At 37.6% G+C, this 17,530-nt stretch overlaps 1 protein-coding gene across 1 annotated transcript; it reads right to left on the bottom strand.

The window, feature by feature from the left end:
• Positions 1–675: 675 nt before the first annotated feature.
• LOC105041777 (putative pumilio homolog 8, chloroplastic) lies at positions 676–13,395 on the bottom strand. Its single transcript, XM_010918806.4, has 6 exons — positions 13,259–13,395; positions 11,795–13,162; positions 11,493–11,655; positions 7,569–7,732; positions 1,203–1,461; positions 676–1,115 (listed from the first exon to the last, which is right to left on the bottom strand). Exons 1-6 carry the CDS (start codon positions 13,294–13,296, stop codon positions 1,014–1,016), a joined length of 2,094 nt encoding a protein of 697 aa, XP_010917108.1. The 5' UTR covers positions 13,297–13,395; the 3' UTR covers positions 676–1,013.
• Positions 13,396–17,530: the final 4,135 nt, after the last annotated feature.

Below are 17,530 nucleotides of genomic sequence, written 5' to 3'. Positions count from 1 at the left end.
CCTTTGTTAGTTTGTGTGTTTTCATCATTATAATACTTTTATATGGTTTGCAAATCAACTCAGGGGGTTAACTTCACCATTCATGAGAGAGGTGAGCAGATTCAGTTAGCCCTAGAGCAACCAAATCCTAGATTTGATTGGAAGTTATAATATCCTATTCAGTTTCTACAAATTGAACTTAAGTCTCAAAACTGACTTCTGCATGCATGACTTTCAGAACCCACCAAGCACTTAAATCTGCTGCTTCAGCATAAGTCACTTCTCATAAATCATCTTTTGCCAACTTCAACAAGTTACAAACAACCAAGCAGATCCCAAGGTTACCAAGAAATTTTGCAGTAAAAAATAATCACTAGAAATTAAAGAAATGTGTTTTTCTCTGACAAAGCCTTTTTTAGTAGATCAAAAGAATAAAGGCAATAACCTACCATGCGGTATACACAAAAGGTACACTTACAGCATGTGACCACTTCTAGGCAGCTGAATTTTTGGGCTATACTGCAGCAAATACTTACAAGAAATCAGATCCCCACCACCTTAACTACTCAAGGTATTATCAATACATTATGCAGCCTGTAGCTATTACCAATGGTGCCATAATAAACAAAAAAAAAAAAATCTATTTTGGAACAACACATCCATTCATAACATCCATGCCTTCAATAATCTGAGAAAAATTACTAATGGTACTATAATAAACCAAAAAAATCTATTTTGCAACAACACATCTATTCATAACATCCATGCCTTCAACAATCTGAGCAAAATGAAACCAAAAAAAGGTATTGCCTTTACACTGACAGTCATATGTACTAACGGCAATAACTTAAGTGTGGACAATAAAGACAGCAGAACATTACAGCAGATATGTTATAACTCTACATCTTAATACGATCTTCTAGCAATCCATCTCACTTCAGTTACAGGATTGGAACTCTAGATTCACGTGACCCAGCAACAACTGCCTTCAACATGGAAACTACAACATGGATCTTGAAAATCCAGAATTTGCATCACTTCTTTAGTTGAGAAAAGATCCGCTTGCAGTATGGGCTGGTTCGGAGAATTGCGGCATGAGGATGGATGGCATTAACCAGTGCACTACGAAGAGAACCCTGCTTTGAGAATTAAAAAGTAATAAGAAAAGGATAGAATGGAGTGTAAGATGCTTAAATAACTATATCTTGCTGGTGATTCAAGACCTTGGTATTTTGAAGAGCCGATTGAATGACATAATTAGCGTAAGGATCTTGCAGTAACTGCTCAAACTGAGACACTGAAAGCAATTCTAATATGATAGTTTCCCGATCATCTTCCCCAAATACCTTGAGGCATTTTTCTACTACATGGCTGCTGAATTTTTGCATTGAGAGCTGTACATAATTTCCTTCAAATTGAGATACCAAATTTGCAATTACTAATGGGCTTTTCAGCTCTAGGATGTACTGAACAACATAATTTCTGAAACAACAATAAGAAACACTGTAAGTCTGAGACCAATGGCACAAAACAAGCCCATATGGGACCAAAGATCAAAATCTACTTCTATTCTCAGCATGTACCCTTGTACCAAAAATGGGTTATAGCCCAAAGAACATTATCTAACAAGACAAATTTAAACAAATTATACACAAAGTTTAAACCTATATTATAGTGACATCAGCAGAGAGCAGATTGAACCATAATATATCGTTTCCTACAAGTGCGTAAATCCTGCCCATCTTGCTGCATGTTGTGCTTCAGTGAATAAATTTTTGTAAGGCACATCTCTATTTCTGCTTTTCTACAAGCATTGTGGTAGCATTGAAATTTGTGCTTTATTTAATTCTGATAATCCTGATGTTATTGGCTTCTAATGTACATCCAGAATAGATTTGATTCTTTTTTTTTTTTTCCATTCCATTGATTTATATCTCAGCTACTAACCAGGATGAATTACAAATCTATTTTTCTTAATCCATTAACTTTTTTGAAATAAAGGTCTTATCAGAAACCAGCCAGTAAGTACAACTAAAACCACATTGCAGTGTATTTTTATTTCGTATGATAGATGGCCACAGATGGCACCTTTCACATCATATTTTTGCACAGTTCTAGTCAGAGAGTAGTTTCAATTCAGAACTTTAACATGCGTGCACGCCCGCAACCAGTAATCTTCAGCCTATTTCAAACCCAAACATCTCTAAGAGGGTAAATGCTTTAATAACTCTTTAGCTGGAGCTACCAACCAAAAGATAGAGATTCTTGTCATAAATATTTTCTATTATTTAAACTATATCATTCACTCTGATATCTTCTTAACATATATGGTTCTTTCTTTTTCTAGCCTTCTGTCTTTTAGCAATCTTATCTTCTCACTTATCTTTAATATTTAGCTTGGACCATCCCCTCCCCGATCCCTATATGAAACTGAAAAGTAGAATTTGAAACTATTGGATGTGCTTCAGATCAAAGTTCACCATCATAGTAGCGGACCTCATACCAGTATTATCCTATTATAATGTCGGTATATGGTTCGGTATAATGTGGTAGTGTCAGTACAGGAGTGGTATGGCTGGTACAGTATGATGCATCCCATATTGGGTGGTATGGGGCAGTACGGCAAACCTTTGCTTTAGAGTTCGGATGAATAATGACATATTGTATATTGAAACCTTTATACAAACAATGCAGAACCAACAAATTAGATAAATATGGTCTCCGTTAGAGGAATCAAAAAAAGGTTAAAAAGACCCAGAGCCTGAACAGTAACATATGCAAGATATGACAAACAATTTTGAATAGCAACATATGCAGGATATGGCAAACAATCTTGAAGAGACCATACAAATTCAAAGCATCTGCAGCAAAACAAATTAGTTGGTTTTCAAATTCAAAGCATCTAAAGCATATGACAAACAATTTTGAAGAGACCATACAAATTCAAAGCATCTGCAGGAAACCAAATTAGTCTTTGGGAAAATACAAGATTCCAACCGGGTCATAGAAGCCAAAAGTGGAATGGAAGAAATCAGAATATCACTAGAACTGCAAATTTTTATCTAACAGCCAAACTTGAGGGCTAAATAATTTTCACTTGAGTATTTATATAAAAAGGACATTAATCTATCCAAAAAAAGCTAGACAGAAGCAAGATTATGAATTGGCTTATATCATGCCTCTGTCACACCCAAGAAACCTTGGGATGACTGCGAGTGCTTAAACTTTGAAAAGAACTTTAATCTTTATGAAGGAACACTTGTTGATACCATCAGAACTCCTAGCTACTTTCATCTTTGATGCATTATTATCCATCACAATGCCCACAATCTATGTTTCCAAACATACAAAAATAATCAGTATTAATCTGCAATATAATGTTTAATAATTTAATAATAATACAATAGAATCTTGATAATTTAAAACTATGAGCCCCATGGAGAGGGGGGGGGGGTGGGGAGGGTTGGGAAGAAAAGCATGCATGTATGTAGACAGGCACATGAACTTAAATTGTTTTGACATTACTCTCTATAGTTTGTAAATCTTTCATAGAATGTATAGAACATTCAATGCAACACATTCCTTATTGAATCATATAACAGAAAAGCAAGTGCAATTATGTTTTATATACAGAAGCGTTTGGAGGATAACTTGCTGTATGTCTATATCATGATTTAATGGAAACCCACAAACAAGAATCTAGTTAATGTACCCTGTTGAATTCTATACAATGCCTTCCATGTTGCCATAATCCTTCAAATGTTTCTAATTTATACGTTCCCCACCCATGGCATGAGGCTCCACATCATATACCCTGCATCTCCAATGGTTTATTGCCCCAGTTTAAGTGCTATTATGAAAATAAATCATGATGAACCCAACTAAAAAATGATTAAATCTAAAGACATACTTCTATAACTCCAATCAGTTTTAAATAAGATAGAAGTAGCCTGTGACCGATGTACACAGACATATTCATTATATTACATATATATATAAAGTTGCCAATGTGGCTTCAACAACTACCAGATTGGCTCTAGTCACTTTCTGTAACCCTATCTCTTTCATGAGGGGTTCATAAATGAACAAGATGTTGAGAAGAAGACATTTGTTACAAAATGTTCAACTTTGCATCACATGCCTTGGATGGGATCAATAGATTTTAAAGTTCTAAATAGGAATAGCAGACACACCAGTGCTCTTCATCTCAAAGCACCAGCTAAATGCAAAACGCTCTATGGTTTCTATTTCTCCTTGATTCTTTCATCAAAGCTCCAAATAGTTTCTATTAAATAATACTTTCTGAGGCCAAGAAATAGATTTTTAAGAGCATTGTCCTGCCTGCAGATACACTAATGCACATCATCTAAGGCACCATCTAACTGCAAAACCCTCTATTAAAGTTCCTATTTCTCCTCCAATCCTTCATCCAAGCTCCAAAAATTTGCACTAAAGAATACTTCTGTTGTCAAGAAATAGATTTTTGAGATCATTGTCTTGAATGGTTAATGTAAAAATCCTAGAATGCAGAATTTGCATTGATGCGATGGAATTCCTCAACAAAATGTATCATTTAATGTTTTGATTTCTTATTGATGATAGGAAAAAAGACTAACCAATATGACTCAACTGATCCATTTATATGTCATCTCCAATTAACTAAACTTTTTATGCAAGAGTTGAACATGATATCTGCAGCTTTTTAAGTTGTGTGCATAAGATCAGCAACCCACAGAGAGAGAGAGAGAGAGAGAGAGAGAGAGAGAGAGCCTTAGCATGTTTCAAAGACCATGCACTAATGTAGGGTATCATATGTACATTATATCTTAAAAAAGTCAGCTCATAGTTCCAAGCAAGTGGACAACAATAAATGAATAGGCTGCTGAAAATCAGAAGGAAAAGGCAATGAACAACATAATATATGTTTTGATAATATTATGTTATGAAAAATGAAGAAATATAACAGATGGGAAGCTTCAGATGAACAATTATGCATTTATAAGTAGTTAAGCACAACTATTTAATAAGGTTACCCATTAGACCATGTGCTAGTTTGACCCATAAATGATTATTACAAAACAAAAAAGAGGATTTATAGCAAAAATGTGAAATATTGAGTGTTCTTTATGGCAACACTATTTGAGGCTTACAAAATTAGAGGTCTTAGAAAGCATGTATGTAGGTAACATAATGAAAAACGAGCAAGATCAGTTCATGGCCCTATAAATTTTAGTGCTGAAATTGTCATTAGTTATTTTAATAAAACTCTAGTTAAAAATACCTATATTGGGTAAATATTAGGAAAAAAATCATGTCAAGTTGCTTCACTCTCTCCAATGATTATCTGTAACTGATGTTATCTCTTTCCAAACTCTATTGCATTGCACTCCATCAAACAAATTAGAGACAAAAGTGAAGTCATTGGTTCTTAGATGTGCATCTTCATGTTTATATATATATATATATATATATATATATATATATATGTGTGTGTGTGTGTGTGTGTGTGTGTGTGTGTGTGTGTGTGTGTGTGTGTGCACGTATATATTGTATAATGTATGCCTATATATAGATAGTAGATACACGAACACTGGTACCTACTCCAAAATCAGGATTTAAACCTCTATGAAAGGGATGATCCCACAAACCTCTATGCTATACTGGTAGATGCCTTATGAAGCATGCTTGAGCACTTGAGGATAGCTTGATTGGGTGAACAGGTTACACATCATGGATGACAAACTTGTTGCATGGTAGTATGCCATGAAGGTCTCATGAAGATAATATTTTTGGTGAAGATTGGTGGGCACTTGCATGTGGGATTTGCATAATTGTATCTAAACATGCCTATGAAGTTGAGTAGAAACCCATATTTTTTTGAGAATTGATTATAAGTCCATATTGTGTATATGTGTGTAAATAGTTAGACTTTCAAGAAATGCTTGAGTCGCATAGCCCAAAGTTGATGTTGAAGATCAATGTTTTTGCTCCTTTTCCAAGTCATACAAGACTAAAGATTAAAAAAAAAGAAATCTACGATTCTATCTAAATTAGAAAAAAAATCATGTCAAGTTGCTTCACTCTCTCCAATGATTATCTATAACTGATGTTATCTCTTTCCAAACTCTGTTGCATTGGACTTCATTAAATTACAGACAAAAGTGAAGTCACTGGTTCTTAGATGTGCATCTTCATGTTTATGTACACACGCACCCGCACACGCACGCACCCGCACGCCCGCACGCACGCACATGCACACGCCGGCACGCCCGCTCGCCTGCACGCACACAGACATATATATATATATATATTGTATAATGTATGCCTATATGTAGATAGTAGATAGTAGATACATGAACACTGGTACCTACTCCAAAATCAGGATTTGAACCTCTATGAAAGGGATGATCCCACAAACCTCCATGCTACGCTGGTAGATGCCTTATGAAGCATGCTTAAGCACTTGAGGACAGCTTGATTGGGTGAACAGGTTACACATCATGGATGACAAACTTGTTGCATGGTAGTATGCCATGAAGGTCTCATGAAGATAATATTCTTGGTGAAGATTGGTGGGCACTTGCATGTGGGATTTCCATAATTGTATCTAAACATGCCTATGAAATTGAGTATAAGCCCATATTTTTTTGAGAATTGATTATAAGTTCATATTGTGTATGTGTGTAAACAGTTAGACTTTCAACAAATGCTTGAGTCGCATAGCCCAAAGTTGATGTGGAAGATCAATGTTTTTGCTCCTTTTCCAAGTCATACAAGACTAAAGATTAAAGAATAAGAAATCTACAATTCTATCTGAATTAGAAAAAAAATCATGTCAAGTTGCTTCACTCTCTCCAATGATTATCTGTAACTGATGTTATCTCTTTCCAAACTCTATTGTATTGCACTCCATCAAATTACAGACAAAAGTGAAGTCATTGGTTCTTAGATGTGCATCTTCATGTTTATATATATATATATATATATATATATATATATATATATATATATATATATATTGTATAATATATGCCTATATGTGGATAGTAGATAGTAAATACATGAACACCGGTACCTACTCCAAAATCAGGATTTGAACCTCTATGAAAGGGATGATCCCACAAACCTCTATGCTATGCTGGTAGATGCCTTATGAAGCACGCTTAAGCACTTGAGGACAGCTTGATTGGGTGAACAGGTTACACATCATGGATGACAAACTTGTTGCATGGTAGTATGCCATGAAGGTCTCATGGAGATAATATTCTTGGTGAAGATTGGTGGGCACTTGCATGTGGGATTTCCATAATTGTATCTAAACATGCCTACAAAGTTGAGTATAAGCCCATATTTTTTTGAGAATTGATTATAAATCCATATTGTGTATATGTGTGTAAACAGTTAGATTTTCAAGAAATGCTTGAGTCGCATAGCCCAAAGTTGATGTTGAAGATCAATATTTTTGCTCCTTTTCCAAGTCATACAAGACTAAGGATTAAAGAATAAGAAATCTACATTCTATCTGAAAGGACTGGTAATTAGATCATCAGACTTAAAGTAAATTGCATTTATATCGACGAGAACATTACCCAAAACAATCTTGAGCCAGTGTGAGTCCATTAGCAGAGATTTCTGCAACCAATTCCCTCCAATCTTCCCCAGTAGAATGAGAGATGCATCGTTGCAAGATACAGCATCCATATTGATGGGTTGCAATATCAACACAATGCTTTGTAGCAGCATCAAAAATAAACTGTCACATAGAATGTTATTTTAAGTCAGTATATCTTAAACAGCAGAAGATTAGGTTGAACAGAATATGTTGGTGTTGCACATGAATTTTATTTGACAGAATGTAAACTTATATGAGTTAAATCAGATAAGCATTATGCTACTGAGTTGCGAGTTGTGACTTAATCACAAGTATCTCTATCTATGCTCATACTTTGCAGTTTTTGCTTTCCAAGCTTATTTTAACTTGACGAAAGAATCTTCAAATGCTTCTCAAAACCTTCAAATTATCTCATAAATTATAATAGATATTGTTAAAGTTATCCTATCTGTCAAGATATTTATTATATTCTTTGATCTTCCAACATTTTATAGGTGACTTCGCAGACATTTCATGATCATGATGAGATCTTACCATTTTACACTTGTTCCAGATACATCACATGATATTTAATTAAAGGCAGCTACATCCTTTTATTTTTGAACATTAAATAGGACGATGTTTCAGAATTTTAACTGACAAAGATTAGCAGTTAGTTGCACCAATACAGAATACATATAATTTAGCTTTTCAGGGAATAAGAAGGCGGACAAGGAAGCATTTAAAAATGTGGGGCCGGAGATTCAGCAAAAATGAATTGTATTTGGTACCTTTTTTCTAATATAACAAAGAACAGTAAGATTGGAGGTGTTTGAGAAAGGACTCAAGCATCTTAATCAAATTGGAGATGCATCTTTAGAATTTTTTTATTATGGTCAAATGTCATTCAGTTGAATGAGATTGAATAAGGTAGTCATAGGACAGGCTTTATTGTATGATTTGGATTGTTTTGACACTGGATAGGACCAAAGAGCTCATGATATGCAAAATAAAGTAAGGCCATAAAGATGGATAAGATAAAATAGAAAAATAAAATTAAAAATGAGTGCATGATGAGAAAGCTAGAAGCAATATCAAGAGAGAAAAAAGGACAGAAAACCATGTTAGATGGCCTGGTTTAAGGTGATGGAGGTCAAATTGCTTCAGTAGAAATGGGATCCTGAACAAACAAGTAGAAGTTTATGAAAGTGGTTGAGACTAGACTTGGATGGAATGAGTGTCCGACAAAGCTAACATCTTGTAGGATGGTGAAGTAGTGTCAAACATAGCTAAAATATTTTAGGATATGCCATTGGATAGAAACTCATGTAAAACTTAAATTATGAGTAGTTAGATAGCACATGACACTGAAGCGCTGCTACTGGTTCAAGGCTGTGACAGGGAAATAACATTTTCAAGCAAAACAGTGGTCTTATAAAATCAACCATAGCAGATATACACTTTTTGGAAATAGGCTTACTGCTAGAATCCAACCAGATCAATGTAGTCTTCAATCACCAAGGTGCATTGAATTAATGTGGTCGGAATTGAAAATGTTGTTGGGGTCACTTCAACCCCAAGAGTGAATATATTTCCATTTTGCATATGGTTGTTGCAAGAATTTGCCATACAATAATTGTTGAAGAAAATTTAGCAAAATATGGAATCTTTAGTTTCACAATGATCCCTACTTTGTCGACAAGAAGAATCATATGAGTGGAAGGTTGCAACATGCTGGACTACAAAAGAAAAACAAAAAAGAAACCAAAATCTTCAATAAAGTCAAATAGATTTGCAAGATTTTATAATGAAAGGCATCTAGAGTTAAAATGATATATAGCACTTTAGCAATTGAGAGGCAGCAAAAGATGCTACAGATGCAGAAATGTTTAGGCTTCAGTTACACTTAATGCTCAATTAATAAGCCTTACATTTGTTTTTCAGGAGCTTTATAAATCAAGTTGTTATTCTCATCCTATCAAGGTCATATTTTCTTATTCATATTAAACAAAATATTTGTGCTGACATGTGCTTACAAGGTCATTGGTCCTGGTAAACATTAAGTTGGACATGCAAGGACATGTGAGTCTTGAAGGAAAAGCAGGCTGTAGTGAATCTATTCTCCTAGTTAAGAATCAATGCATAGATACATCTCTTTTAAAGATGTGCAAATTTCCATTGAGCATTCATTGCACAGTCTCCACATATTCCCAAGTGTGTCATCAAGTTCTGTTGGATTCATGACAACAAATTTTCATGGTATGCTTCAATAGAGTCTCGACAAATTCGTATACTATTTATTCTCTGTCTGTTTTCGCTTTGTTGTGGGAATTCTCTGTAGGTGCCTATTTTTAAGTTGTGTTGGATGTGAGACAAGCACTTATCATGTGATGCTTCTACATATAACTTCATCTGATCTATGCCAGTAGGTGACAAACCAAGGACTAAAGATTCCAGGAGCTTCTTCATTGAAGCAGTCAGTGTCATTTCTGAAAAGCGGTTTCAATAATGTTGTATTTTACCAGTTCTGTCCATGTTATTTCAGAACATTATCATTCGTAATTTTTGAAAGTATTTAACAGATATGAGCTACCTATACTTTCCTCAAAATATTACTTCTATGATGGCATCTGTAATGCTTTTCACATGTTTCATATAAAATCCAAGTCTCTCAGAGAACATGAACATTTTTTCCGTTGTGGGAGACAGACTATTAAAGTGCAATAGCTGAAAAATTCACAATGGGGCATCCCAGTTGTGCACTTATATGAATGAGAATACTCTTGATGGAAATGAAGCTTTATGTTAGGTTTTCACACAAGCTTCATGCTTTATGGTCTAAACTATCCACATTATACAATAGGTGAAAGGTTGCAACTCACTGGGATGAAAGGGCATACTTATTTGGTTCCCATGTGTTAATATATAAAATAGTGGGTCAACAATTGCCTTTCTCTAAATATGTAGGCTTGATTAATATAACAGGATCCTATATTTCTGTTGCAAACATGTCTGTTATGGCCATTACAAGAATAATTAGAAAATAAGGTATTTAAGCAAAATCATAAATGGAATTCAGGGATCTGGTGCTAAAAGCATAATAAGACCAGTTATGGTTGATTCTTGCCATGACATTGTGCAAAACTACTGTTACACACAATGTTGTTTAAGATTGATTATTCAAGTGGTTCTTTAATATACTATAAATTTAGCATATACATTAAACACTACAAGCAACTTTCAAAGTACAATTGCGAAGTTAAATATATTTTCAATTATCGACCAAATAAACACAAGCAGAACATCAAAGATCTGTTAAAGTTTCGTATATCTGGTTTTAAGCAATAGAAAATCACATGAGTCATATTTTCATCAATCTCCTCTTAAGTGTTAAAAGAAACTTCATGCTTTTGAATCAATCACAATAAGGATCTCAAGAGCTGGCAGCTATAAAATTTTTTTTAAAGAGTATACAGCATAGTAGGCTTATTAATTGAGTGTTACTAAAAATAACATTGAACCAAAATTTGACCCGTGAAAAGTAGATGAGACCAAATTATTATTGTGATGACTGGAGAAGCAATGTGTTCTCAATGCTCTGCTCAAAAGTGAATCTGCAGAAATTTTATAAAAGAAGTACCTGTATGCGGAGAGTATAATAGCTGATGGATGAATATTGATTTGATACATAGAAAAACTTGAAGAGAAATCAGAAGACTTTTCAATTCAACCTATTGAGGTAGTTAAAAATAACTATGCATAAATCCATTGTAAAACAGCTAGCAAGAGATAAAAAGCATTTGTAGGAAGCTTCTCGTGCAGATAAGATTCAATGCTACTATTTAAGCATGAGGTACATAATATCTGTATAAATTCAGCCATGAAAGTTCTATATGGCTAATAAATGAAACCTAACCTATACCTTATTATCCTTGGCCGTAAAAGTTTGAAGGCACCGTTGTACCACATGATTGCCGTTTAGATCCTTGATGAGATCCAAAATCCCTGGTCGTAGTGCTGAAATAACCAGAGCAATTTGCAGCCTGGTTTTTAGAGTCTCTATCAGCTTCTGTACAGCCCTTGTCCTGAAACAATATAACATTATTAAAGGCCAATCCAACAAATAACTAAAATAAGACATCAAAATCATATGTTTTAAATATTAACATAGATTTTAAAGAAAAGCAAATTAGTGTTAATATCAAATAAGCAAACCACTAATACCCATGTATGTCTATAGAGATTCTGACGAGCTCCTCTGCATCTTGCATCAGCTTGCGGATGATTCGCATCCTTTGTCCGTCGCTGCATACATCCAGAAGCTTCTGCATGAGATAATTTCCAAAGGGATCCACCATGAGCTCCTCAATATGATCGATGATCCTGTCAAATATGAAATCCACAAAATGCCTTCCCTCATCAAATTTACGCTGCAAGAATCGACACCCATGCTGGTTCTTCGCAATGTAGCACATATACCCTTCAATGCCCATCAAATAATCAAATTTTGATGCCAAACTTGGAGAGCAACCAGGCTTTGGGCTGTGAACATCAACCAAACTATTCACATTTGTGACAGGGACGCCTCTCAAATACATCCGGTCGTCAAGCTGCGACCTTTTCCTCTCCTGCAGAAGATCATGCCATCGGTTCCCAACAAAATGCAGCCCCTTCCCCTGCATAATCGAACTGTCCTCACATCCAAAAGCCTCGATATTTCTCAGGTTTCTCGACAGCAACACCGACTGAGGCGCCCAACTATATGGCAAGCTATAGTCTTGCTTAGAAAGACCGGCATGAACGGGGCTCAGGGAATTCAGAGCATCGACATCCTGGCCAAGATCCACCCTTTTATGTGGCACCTGCAAGAAAGACGAGGGAAAACCTGAACCCCGGGTTCCCTTGTAATCCAAGTTTGCATCAAAAGCACCATCAGCACCAATTGCTTCCCCTCTGTATAGGAAATTCTCCGTTGCAGTATAAAGATCATTGGAACAGGATGCTCGAGCATCCAACAGGTGGGCCTCAAGCCACGACTCCGATAAATCAGCATCCGTAGAGCAATGCTGCTGCAATCCAGACCCATGGTTTGGGAGAACAGAGCGCCGAGGCTCCCCATAAACATCACCTAAAGCACCGCCAAACGCTAAATTGTTGCCATAATTGCTCTGGGAAAGATAAGGGCTCATCCCACCGTTCGCAAGCGCCGGCGCCGGCGGGAGCGCAGGCGGTGCTTCCCGACCATCACCGATGCTCAGGCAGCGCAGCCCGGCGACCAAGCCGAGCTCTTCCATCATGCAGTCCGACAGCAGGGGCGGCGGGGTCATCCATGCATGACCGGCGCCATGTCCATGGCCACTGAGAAGCCCATGGGATGGTGATGGACCATCATCATTGGCAGCGCAACCATGCATGTCATGAGCCGGATGCATCTGCTGTATCTGATGGGCACGGTCATTGCCGGCGCGAGCATCACCATTATCATGATGGTGATGAGGAGATGTTGCATGGGGGATCTCATCGAGTAGCATCTCCATCTCCCTCTTTTCGTGGACTCCAAGCTTCTTTGCCGGCCTCTTCTCCCCTCTTTTCCTAAAAATCCATAGAAAAACCCCCAAAAAAAAATCAAAATCAAAAGGAAAAGGAAAAGAGAGAGAGAAGAAAAAAAAAAAAAAAGAGAAAGATTACGAGAAGAGAATTGGGATTGGACGGAGGGGGGTTTGCATCAACGTTTTTGGGGGAGTTGGTGAGGCATGCAGGTGAGGGGAAGCGAAGGTGGAGAGAGAGGTTTAGACTTTAGAGACTCATATATACATATGGGAAGAGTAGAAGACTAGGAAAACAGGCATTCGATGGTAGCTTCAGCATTTGATTTATAATTATTATTATATAAATTATTGACTGTATAGAATCTATATGGTTAAAAAAATCATAGCAGATAAAGATAGGGATTGACTGGGATTCTGGTTGATGAATATATTTTTTTAAGAGAGATAGAGGGATAATGGAAAAATTCCCATCATCATGGATGATGTTGATAATTTTTTGATATTTGGATAAGTGAAAATTATTTGGATTGGTGACCTAACATTAAATATTTTTTTTGATTGAGATTCGAAGGATTAAGAGTGCTACATAGACAAGTATCCATGTTAAATGTGTTCGCTAGGTTGTCACGCTTAGACTTTTGTAACCTAATTAGCCAATGTGAAAGTTTAACAAGTCCTTGTTGAAGAATATAGAAAACAGCGCCCCTCGTATCATTCGAAATGAAGAAGGTTAGAAGTGGCAGGTGCCAAGTCTTAGTTTGAAAAGGGTGGGCTAAAAGTTCATGCCAAGCTACTTTTAGAATCTTGAGGCTAGTCAAAACCAACACCTCCACGACCTCTAGCTCAGTGGGTCTAAATTCCAATTACTTCTTCTGCAATCTATTTAAAAAAAAAAAAAATCAAAAAGAGCATAAATGATGGTTATCTCACACGTTCCATGGAAAACAAGATGCATTGGAACAGCCATGGACCTCTCTAGAATACTTGTTCCATGAATTAATCAAGTCAAAGTTCATATTGTTCTAGATTGTAATTATGTCACTGGATTGACTCTATTGAAAAATTTGTATATCCTTGCATTGGCCCTACTTCTTGACTTACCCATAGACGTCCTTTCAATGAATCCTGAAAAAATTTAATTTGATAGGGAAAGGTTTATAGACAATAGGCTATACAAAGCGTGGAAGGAATGTAGGTAAACGTATTTTTATTTTCCAGTAATTTGACTATGTTACTGTTAGCTGAGTTGTGATGCTGAGGCTCGTGAAGATATCTGCAATTGTTCGGTTGCTTCAAAAGAGAGGACTTTATATTCCCTTTTCTTTTGGTTTGGGGTCCACAAAGCAGTTCCACATTCCGCCTCGTATTCTTCGATCCAACAAGATCCCCGCACGCTCCGGTCCTTCTTCGACCCTAAGAATCCATGAGCATGACATGGCAAGAGAATTTATTTAACTTTAATTTCAAAAAATAAGATAGGGAGTAAATATCATCAAGGTTTTAATTGAGAGAATCGTTGCCAAATGATTTAAATCTTGACTACAAGGAGTCTATCTTTAACCAAAATTCTATCCCAAACAAAACTACTATTTAAATGATAAGATAGAAAATACTTAGATGAAATTACAATTTTTAGAATTCAAATCTGATGAAGGGAGATGCTTTCAAGATCTATGCCTTCTAGGGTATTGCTCTTGTTTCCGAGCAATTAGACCTTTATTTCACAGTAATTAGGTATATTTCACAAAGTCAAGAGTCCATCATTAAAAATTAGGTCAAAAATTACCGATCAAACATTCCGTGATAAGAACCCAAATATAAAATAACAGACAAACTAAGAAGTGGAACTCAATTTTCTCAATAAATTAAACATAGAAACTCGATAACGGCCGTCTTTAGCTCTTAAAATAATGGATAACAATGATAGAGTTATAGCTTGAATGGTTTGATTTCCGGATATTATTATAAAATATATTAAAAAAATATAAAAATAGAGTTTAAAAAGTATTATCTTGGAAAAATATATTTCATGATAGGCCATTCAACTTCATATTTTAAATCATATGTGAATTAAACATTCAAGTAGTTCAAATAAACTGCAACCATATCTTTAACTAAATATTTGATCATTTAAAATATTATAAATCACAATGATAATTCTCTCTTGAATATTTGGATGTTATATAGATGTTATAAAGATTGTAAATCATAATAATGGAATGAGTCGTTGATTCAAATGTTTTATCGTATAATTCTTTTCTTTTTTCTGGCGGGAAGAAAAACCTCTAAAACTTAGGGAGAAAAATAGTTAGCCTTTCTCAAAATATGCACCAGATCGTAACTAGAGTATATAGGTTCCACAGGTCTGTTGTTCATATATGATGTGGGCCCATAAAATCATGTCCATTGCGCCAATTGTGGATGGCTGTGATTGAAGAACCAGCCCGTTCAAGTCACCTACAAACCAGAACTTGTGGTAGTGGACCTAAACACCAAGCGTCCATGATAATAACATAGCAACAATTAAATTTAAATGAATTATGGGCCATGCCAATTATTGGAATATACCGGCCGACCTCTATATGCCGACTTATCCTCAGAACGGTCCGATCGACGCCCGATTCTACCCACCGGACGGACAGACGACTCCAACAATGACTGCCGACAATATCCGGCCAAAGGTATGCCGGCCAAACAAGCCCATACTGTTTCCAATCGATCGAGCGATCGAATCTATATCACCGACTCACTGTCGAAGGTGGCAGCCGACATCCGACTTCCACAAGGCACCAGATCAGTCGACGGTGTTTTTGAGTCATCACCCAACGTCCCGACAGCCGAATACCGACATATAGTCGGCCAGTCCGCCCAAATGCCGTACAACCGCTATGGGCTGTCGTCCTGCCAAGGACATGCTGTACGACCGCCATGAGGCGTTGTCCTGCCAAGGACATGACAACCCACGCCGATTTGACAACTCCCGACGATTTGACAACTCCCCAGTTGTTTGCACTATTAGTGGCGGGATCATACCGCATTCTACTATAAAACGGGGTAAGGCAACAATTTTGGTAAGCTCTGAAAAAAGCTCTCTCAAGCTTTCTCAAGCTCTCTCAAGCTCTCTTAAGCTTTCTCAAGCTGAGCCCCTGGTTCTTTCCATTGTTGCCTAGTCTCCTCTCTGACTTGACCGTCGGAGGGTCCCCGCCAGAAGTATCTTCGATCAGTGAGGACTTTTCTTGCAGGTGCGCGACCCCGGCGATCGAACGACGAGGGGATTGGCCGCAACAGATTTGGCGCGCCAGGTAGGGGATCGACAAAGGTAAGACAGCGAGCTCAATAGAGCTTGAAAAATCTCTCGAGATGACAAAAATCAGGACTCAGCGATCGAGAGCTACCGGATCGGTGAGGCACTCTTCCCGCCGGGAAGAGGCCCCTCCTTTACCCTTCATAGCGGAACCCAGCTCTCCGCATCCGGTGGTGACCACGGAGGCATAGATCGCGGCGATCGTGCGGCAAATGACCATTCTGACGGACACGGTCAAAAACCTCCAACAACAACCGACTAAGTTGCCGTAACTGCCGGTGGAACAACTGACGGCGCACCCTATGTCATCCAGAAGCAGCTGACGACGCCCGCGTCAACTTCCGTCTCCTCCTCAAGAGCAGTCGTCTCAGCACTGCCACCGAGAAGGGAGAAGGCGGCCACGATGCAACACCCACCGGTCTCGGCGTCCCTCCCCTTCTTAGCTGGAGCGAGCGAGGAAGGAGAAGCGGCCGCAGACACCGTCCGCCTCACTCTCAAATTCGTCGGGAGGTTTGACCCTTGGGGTTTCTCAACACCGATGGTTGAACGACTACGAACGTAAGTTTGAAGAAATCGACCGTCGGCTTGCCCAGCTCCAGGCGGATGGTCAGAAGTCTTCAAACGACGTCAACTTTCGGACTACCCAACCTCTCTCCTGATTCATCCTCGATGAACCAATCCCTAGTCGGTTCAAGATACCTCATGTGGAGCCTTACGACGGCTCCACCGACCCAGTTGACCATCTGAAGAGCTACAAGGCTCTCATGACAATTCAAGATGCAACTGATGCCCTCCTTTGCATCGGCTTCCCCGTCACCCTTCGTAAAGCTGCTAGGGTCTGGTACTCCTACCTCCGCTCAGGAGGTATCCATTCCTTCGGACAGCTTGAGCATTCTTTCGTGGCTCATTTCAGCACCAGTCAGAAATCGCCACGAACCTCGGACAGTCTTTTCTCCCTCAAGCAAGGAGAAAATGAGACACTCCGATACTTTATGACCCGATTCAATGCGGCCACACTTGAGGTTCGGGACCTCAACGAAGACATGGCTATCTCGACCATGAAGAGGGGGCTAAGGGGGTCCCGATTTACATATTCCTTGAACAAGA

This window comes from Elaeis guineensis, chromosome 3 (genome assembly GCF_000442705.2).
Source record: "Elaeis guineensis isolate ETL-2024a chromosome 3, EG11, whole genome shotgun sequence".
In the NCBI taxonomy this organism is placed as follows: Eukaryota; Viridiplantae; Streptophyta; class Magnoliopsida; order Arecales; family Arecaceae; genus Elaeis; species Elaeis guineensis.
This window is presented reverse-complemented; position numbering and strand designations above follow the sequence as displayed.